Genomic DNA, 8,612 nt, shown 5'->3' with positions numbered 1-8,612 from the left:
CGAATTTTGTCAAACAAAATTGAGAACTGAAACGTGACTGTAGTTAGTAGTGCTAGAGTTAGCAAAGGTGAAGTGTTCCTGGTTAAAATTAAAGAAATAAAAATTCGTCTTTGCAAGCCAACAACTGCTAAGTTTGAGATCAGCACTGTCACCAACCTTCGTCTGTCTGCCTCTCTGTCCCGACCTAACCCGTCAACTCCTTTTATACATGTCTCCCGCATGATTTCGCGAGACTTCCACCAGAGCACAACTTTTAAAACTATGGGCGCCATCTTGATTTCTCCTTCGCCCAACCTCGCCAGACACACACGCGGTAAGACCTGTTCGTTTGTATCTGTTTTTCCTTTCTTTTTCTCCTTTCCTTCTGCTAACTTTAAACAACAAAGGTATACTCGTTCATTTTCTCAACAATCCTAATGTAACCTTTTTGGGTGAAAATTAATATTAGATAACTGTTTATGCTTTTTTTTTTTTTTTTTTTTTTTTTCTAGATGTCTGATTTTGACTCTTCACCTGAATGCTGTTTTGGTAAACCGTATGGAAGCCACGAGAACAGCCTCCCTTATGACACGTGCCTTACCTCGATACTTAAGGATAGCTTTCTTTGCGATCTCATTGTCCGTGTGGGCAATGACACTAGGCCTGCCCATCGCATCATCTTGTCTGCGGCCAGCAGCTTTTTTCGAGAACTCCTAAAAGATAAGAAACTGCTAGGACAAGAATCTGAATCCGAGGTCGACTTGACCAGCGTCTTTATAGAAGCAAGGAACCTCGACGATATTCTTACGTATATCTACAGTGGTCATCTCACCCTGACAAAGACCAGCGTCCAAGCGTTGCTTCAGGTGAACAAGGTGTTGAAAATGCCCGCTTTGGATAACCAATGCGCACAGTTTCTTCTGATCAATCTGCGGCCAGTGAACTGTTTGCAGACATGGGAAACTGCTTGGAAATACAACCTGCAGGAACTCTTCAATATCAGTTTGATCGTCTGCCGGGAGACATTGTGTGACTTGCTGTTAATCAACGATTGTATTGTTAATCTTTCTGATGCGTTTATATCGGAGTTTGTTGCGAACGAAGAGGTCATGACAACTATGAAACCAGACTCTGTAGTCCATATGCTTCTACGTTGGACCTCTGCTCAACCGATTGCCAGAAAGAATAAAATGCAGAAATTCCTATCTCTGCTTGATGTTTATTTAGAATGGAAGACCCTCTCGGAAATAGAATTCAAATCGATACCTCTCACAATCAGCCGATGCTCTGACGAATTTCCAGAGATGACAGACTACATCGGCTCTTGGTTAATGAATCGTTACAATGTGAAGTCCATCCAACCTCTTCTTCCGAAGACTGATGACGGGGAAACTAGTGAAAATTCCAATAACTCCGATCTGTCGCACCATCAGAATTGGTCCCTTCTAGTTGCCGAAAAGGATTGCCGAACTGTCGGCATTTACTGCAATACTAAATCTAAATGGTTCACCATGGATCTCCAAGATAGCATCTTTAAGACGCTCGGATTCATCAATGACCATGTGGTACTCGAACGGAAATCAAATACCCTTTTTCTTAAAAACGTGTCCACTATGACGTCGTGGACTTTGTCTTCTCCTATATATAATACCCGCGGTATTGAGAAATGTCCAGGCGCTTACGAAACTACGTTTTTTCTTCACTTAAACAATATTTACAGCGTCGATGCCCTCATTAATGTCGATAGCATGGATCTTCTGTGTCTGCTGAACCGCTGGGACCACGAAGGGCAGTGTTGGAAATTTGTGCTACACCTAACTCCTGAAATCCTGTACAACGATGTTCAGTCTATATCGCTCAAGGTTGACACTTCCAATGGCGATATTGTGTACCTCTTCCTAACTGTAAAACTAACGCCAGACACTCGGCAAAGTACCCGATTCAATCCTCAGCCGGACGAATATGACACTTGTGAATCTTCGGCGCCGGGTTCCTCTGGAAATCCTGCCATAACTATTGGAGAGAAACCCCCTTCCGTATGCATGAAGCCATTAGAGATGTTCTACGTGTATCAAATCAACATGAAGGACTACACCCATCAGCAAATAGCTAAACGACGATGCGAACCAGCTATTCTAAGTACCAACCGGAAAATTATCCTGGATGATAAAATTTTATTTTTCCTCGATCCCAACCCAGAAATCGAACGCCAATTCCGTCACGCCTTCTACTACAAAAACGATTGTTTTTTAAATTGTTTATCACTCGGCTTAAAAGATGGCAACTGGGCGAATATGTCCCTCCGGGTTCCTCTACCCAACATTCGGGATATTTCTATCAAAAAAAGAGATTGTGCGTGCTTTGATAGTTTTGTAACTGCGTGTAAGAATCTTCTCTTCGTAGGTACTCACTGGAGTCCGCACGTCTTCCAGGTGATTATGTACGATATATCCAACTTGACCATCAGTGTTCTTCCCGCCATTCCTCTCCCCGCTATTAGACAGATGGCGATATTCGCGCTTCACGCCCATCAACCAATCAGCGACATCCTTACAGAGGAAATTCGGACTGTGGATTTGCTTAACTTCCATTTTAAAGATTGGTCTCTTCTCAGTTGGCAGGGAACCTTCAGTTAATATAAGAAATGAAACTTAACCTACGTACTGTAAATATTACATGATTAATTTTAAACTCTTTTGAAAAGAGAAACTATGTATATATGTGCATGTATGTATGAAAGTCTAGGGTTTTTTTTTTTTTTTTTTTTTTTTTTTTTAAGAATTTTATTAGTAATCATTAGGCTGTGACAACAAATTCTTTTTCTTGGTTTGACTCTTGAGTATATATCCGTTAATTTTTTTTTTTTTTTTTTTTTTTTTTTTTTTTTACATAGACGGATGTGCTTCTCTGTTGATTAACTGTGTCGGATATATACACGAGTCAAAAGAATATTCTGACAACCGTTTTTGTTTTTTTTTTTTGTTATATATCATAATTTCATATAAATAACATAAATGGTTGGGACGCTTAATCTGGATTGAGATTATGAAAAATCGGAACTTTTTTTTTTTTTTTTTTCCGATGCCAAAACGATTTTTTATCTTTTTCTTATTTGATTTTGTTTAAAACAAGGTTTACCATTGCTGGTACTAACAATAAATCTTGATTTTAAAACTACGGTAAAAGTAAACTATACATCACTCCTCTTCACAAACCCAATTGTATTTTTGCGCTTGAGAAAATATATGCACATTTAACATGGGTTTTGACGGTAATCGTGGAAAAAAAAAAAAATTGTTAAATACTAAGATATTTATAAAGAATCAGAATCGGTAATTGTAACAGAATCAAGAAAAATATTGGAATCGTCCCATCCATAATTCGTGTGATTATTAAAAAGTTGGACTTGTATCCAGGTAACCTACATCTAAAATTTCAAGTGTTTAGACCCAAAATTGGTTGAATAGTTTGCTAGAGACCACAAAGGTGAAGTCTTAACTTTGACACCTTGGCAGCCAAATTTCTGGCTGAACACTGATAAAGTATTTTCCTAAATCTCAATACTCCTTATGTCAAATCTCGAGTCTGTAGACTGAATATTGACAGAGTAGTTTGGTAGGGAAATGTACTCTCGCTCACAGACGCACACACAATTTCACTTTTATATATATATATATATATATATATATATATATTCCTATAAATTTGGGGGGGTTCTGTGTATTGATATTCATATTAAAAACTTTTTCCTATTTATTTAGGTATTTGCTTCCTCATGAAAACATGTGACAAAACTCGTTTTTAATGTGGGGAGGGACCAGATCCCTAAAACAAGGGCAAAAAGGAGGGGGCACTCTGGCAGTATCCAAAAGTAGTAATCGTCTCTGTACAGACGATTTCGCCTTCGTTTAACATTGACTAAAGACCAATTAACTTCCGTGGAGCATCAGAACAGATACTAAACTCAGTTATACGAGGGGCGTGCAATAAGTAATGCCCCTGACCCACTTCCAGTTGTCTGACCTAGCTGAAATTTTGGATGTGCAATGATTTATATCTCTACGGGTTATGTGGCAAATTACAGCTCTGAACTAATTGTGGTTTCTGTTTCACAGGTGTTTGAACTGAGTCGGGTGTGAAATGGAGCCTGTTAAATGTAGAGCAGTGATCCGTGTTTGTATTTGAAAGGACGCACACCAGACTTTTAATGAAATGAAAGAAACTTATGGTGATAATGCCCCATCATATAACCTTGTAAAATGCTGGCATCGTGAATTCAAACATGGCTGGAAACCTGTGGAAACAGCCCCCAGTCCTGGTCGCTCCCCTTCTGCCATTGATGAGGCATCTGTCCGTCAAGAGGCTGCCATTTTGGAAGATCGGCGCATTACTATTCGCCGAATAGCCCAAGATGTCAAGATTAGTACAAGGTCTGTGGAAACTATCATTCATGACCATTTGCATATGCATAAGGTGTCTGCCAGATGGATTCCCAGGTTGCTCATACCATTCCAGAAGCGAGAACGTGTCTAGTGCTCGAGGATGAATTTGGAGATGTGCCAAGAAGATGAGTCAGTTTTTCAAAAGACTGATTACACAGGATGAAACCTGGGTCCATCACTATGATCCAGAGACCAAAGCCCAGTCAATGCAGTGGAAGCACTTGGACTCACCACCTCCAAAGAAGGCAAGGGTGCAGCCCTCCGCTGGCAATATCATGCTAACAGTCTTCTGGGACCAGGACGGAGTAGTGATGACAGATTTCCTGGCAAAGGGTACCACAATTACAGGAGCCTATTATGCTTCACTTTTGACGAAATTAAGGGAAGCTATCAAAATTAAGAGGCAGGGCAAAGGTACCCTCCTCCTGCAGGACAACGCTCCGGTCCACAACTTGCATGTTGCCAGATCAGAAGCACAGGCGTGCGGTTATGAAATCCTACCCCATCCTCCCTACTCTCCTTACCTTGCACCCTCTGATTTTTACCTCTTCCCAGCCATGAAGTTGTTTCTGAAAGGAAAGTGTTTCCTAGATGATGCAGCCTTGATTTCTGAAGTCACGTTGTGGTTGGAGGACCAACCTGGGGTGTTCTACAAAAACGGTCTCCAGAGCTGCATCAAACGATGGGAGAAATGCATAACTCTGGGTGGTTCCTATGTAGAGAAAGACTTATAACTGTGCCAAATTTCGTTGCTCTACTGCAATGGGAAGTTGGTCAGGGGCATTACTTATTGCACGCCCCTCATATTTTTATTTACTCTGAAAAGTTGACGACAAAACAGTAATAAACAAAAAAAAATTAGACACAAGGGAGGTGGTGTCTATAGTCATCTATGTACCTTTTCTATTCGATCCTAGCTAAAGTTCTCATTCACCACAATACCTCAAGTACACTGGGAGGGGGGGGGGTCGTCCTACCTAAGATTCCCAATTCAGTGTGTATGTGTGTTTTTGTTTGTTTTTGCACTTTGATGTTGACCTTTTTTCTATTTATTTATATAAAAAGCCCTTTTGGCAGATTTTACAAGACTTTTCCCAATACATTTAAAGCAAAAAAAATTATAAGATTCTTCCGTATGTGGCAGGAGGCCAAAATGGTGGTCGGGGGCTGTCCACTTTGTCTATTTCTTATAACTAGTTGCAGTCACCACAATACCGCATTCACTCTGTCGGTTTAATCTAATTCAAATTCCCCAGATGAGGTGAACAATATTTACAAGTTTTTACAATAATTTTTTTTATTTACATTATAAAAATGAGGTATGAAAGTTAATGCGTGTGATATGAAGGATAAAATGGTGATGCGGGGGGGGGGGGGATAATCAGTCTTAAAACACTCCAAAATAAAGAAAAATAACAATGAAAATAAACAAACCAAATAACATGTTCAGTGATGAATGTGTTAGTGAGGACCCACCCTAATTTTGAAATGCTTCCTGTTTTTCGGTATCTGCCAAAAACAAGGGAGCACTTCCTATGAGGGATTGGGCACAAACTACGGGCAAAACAATGGGATGTTCGGTGACCTCCAAGAAATGCAACATAAGGCCAGGTTGGGATCCAAAATAAATTCATTGGGACTGAGTTTCTTTTTAGGTATTCTAACACCTAAAATAAAAATGGGGACATGGAACTCATTTATACCGACTAGCTAAGGGACTGATCCAATGCAAGATTGTCTAACTGGACTGAAGCTTGCTTTTCTAGTTGGCCTGTGCCATGCTTTGGCAGAGAACACACTCAAGCCTGTTTCGTATGAACTCAGTGTGTATCCACCACCTAAACTGAGAAAACCCTCTTTCTATCGCATCTGTCTACCAGATCGCACCTTGCCATCGGGTCCAACAGACTGGTTTCACACCCATCCATCTCTCTAGTCTTGCCCACCTTATCTACCTCGGGATCAAGGATGGCATTTCAATCATCCACTAAAATTACCCGTTCTGACCCCTCCCCCCCCCCCCGAGAAACACCTCCAACTGCTGAAAAAAGGCAACCCGTTTCCATACACAATTGGGTGCATACACAGCAACGATTCGAAACGCTCTAGTTGCCACGGCAACATCGACCACGATCAGTCTACCATCAGTATCCACATGAACAACGCTAACCATTGTAGAAAGGGTGCGCCTAACTTACAAAGAAATCCCCTACTTCAGCGATCACTGTATACTGAAAAGACAATATAATCAAATGAGTTTCGTAGTCACATCTATGTTCATGGACACGAGATCCTTCAGTAGCCTAGCGGCTTTGCTTCGGCACCTCATTGAAACACTAACTTTTACAAAGTTTGAGTCTTTCTCCTTCGCGTCCTATATCATTTTGTCAGGCTAAACAGCCGCCTTTTCTAGGTGCGCAGCTGTAGAAAATGCATACTTATAGTGGATACTGTATGTGCCATTTCCAACTTCTCTTTCCTTCGTATGTCCCCCATGGACTTGCTTCTACATGTGTGACAGAATATAAGGCCTCGCATATATATGCAAACCTCCGACAAGCAGCAAAATCCCACCCCTTCACGGTTGAGATCCCTAGATGTAAAAAGATCTTTCTACTCCAGTAATTTCTTCCCCAGAACCGCTAGACTTTGGAATTCCCTTCTGGGTTCCTGCTTCCCTAACTGTACTGACATGCAGAAGTTCAAAGACGTGGCCATTGTGCGTAGATATCCGCAACCACCGGTTGATAGGATGCCACAGGATTGGGTGACGTTACCCGAAAGCAACTCTAACATTACTTGCCCATCTCGCATAATGCCTCCCACATCCAAAGGAAATCTTAGCTTGAGGGCCCTATAAAAACAAGGGTGGACGTAAATGGACACCTCCCTTCACATTTGAAAGCCAGCTGTTTGAGGGACTAGTGCCACTTTTCCACCACCTTGTTGCTTGGGACTATCCCCTTGGCGTCTTCGATCATGTTCCACACGGCCTTTGTGTGTGTCCTACTTTAGGCTGACACACGAAGGTCATAAATAAGGGAGCGTCCGGGAGGTTCTTTGAATTTGTCACTTACTTCCCATCGATCTTTTCCATTTGTTTAAGCGACTTCAGTATGACGCTGCGTAATATAAGAATCTGCGTGAAGGTATGTTGCATATGCGGTCTTCAGGAAGATAGGGGAGCTTCTTAGTTTTCTCTCTACTTATCGAAGAAGCAAAGGCAGCTCTTCTACTGTAAAGGGTCTCTGGCCTTTCCCGGGACAAGGATTTAGCAACGGGTTGGGGGGGGGTCATAGAGGGGTGGGGATTTTGGTTCAACCGAGGGGGGGTTAGGTTGGGGGGGTGTTCTGTTTATGGGGATGGGGAACAGTACCCAGCCTCCTTGGTCTTCGCTTTCTTGTTCTTTTTGCTTTCTTTGCAGCACTCTGCCACAGAAGCCTGTCTGCTGCCTTCCATTTCTTCTGGGTGTTGATCTTGGTCCTGCTCCCTCCCCCCTTCGGATTCTGATGAGGAGACCGGATTCTTTCTGTTACGGCTGCTAATCACTTCCTTTGCTGGCGGAACATTTTTCACATAGCAACCCTGCAGTAACAGGCCGACCTTATACATCAGGGGCTGCCCTCTTGTCGAGGGGGTCTTTGCCGCTTTAATAGACTTTTTCACCATTTTGCTCCAGCCGCCGATGTTGTAAATACTGGAGCGCCCCCTCTAGCTGGCTTCTAAGGGGCTGCTGGGACCACACTCTTGGGTTTCAATGTTGCTGGTTGAGGGTTCGCTTTGAGCAATTCCTGGCCATATGGCCTTGCTGTTGACAATGCCAACGATGTGGTTTTCAGCCCTCGACAATGACACTCGTAGACCAATCTTTGCACCTGAGCAGGGTGGGAATGTTTTGAAAGCACTCTCGGTCCAGGCACATTTTGATATAGTCCCATATAAGATTATGGAGATCAGACTAGGAGAAAGGCTTATACATCTCCATACTGGCTTATAACAACCCCAAGCTGTTTTGAGCCGGGCACTCTTAGAATTGAGACGTTTATACATCTCCTGCTCAGGTACTCCGGCTTGAAGCCTAAATGTTTCCACTTCAAGTCAGATTTAAACAATTTGACAGTATCACTGTCAGTCAGCAGCAGCAGGTCTCACATTGCATAGCTGCGACAACAAATGTACATCGCAGGGACC

At 42.1% G+C, this 8,612-nt stretch overlaps 1 protein-coding gene across 1 annotated transcript in view; it reads left to right on the top strand.

Moving 5' to 3' along the window:
* LOC145286409 (uncharacterized) overlaps window positions 1–2,749 on the top strand; it is a 15,464-nt gene extending 12,715 nt beyond the window's left edge. Inside the window, exon 2 of the mRNA XM_080135332.1 lies at window positions 492–2,749. Coding sequence (XP_079991458.1) covers window positions 492–2,615 — 2,124 coding nt within the window. The 3' untranslated portion in view covers window positions 2,616–2,749. The remainder of the gene's footprint in view (window positions 1–491) is intronic.
* Window positions 2,750–8,612: the final 5,863 nt, after the last annotated feature.

This window comes from Euprymna scolopes, chromosome 10 (genome assembly GCF_053919585.1).
Source record: "Euprymna scolopes isolate OS-2025 chromosome 10, ASM5391958v1, whole genome shotgun sequence".
In the NCBI taxonomy this organism is placed as follows: Eukaryota; Metazoa; Mollusca; class Cephalopoda; order Sepiida; family Sepiolidae; genus Euprymna; species Euprymna scolopes.
This window is presented reverse-complemented; position numbering and strand designations above follow the sequence as displayed.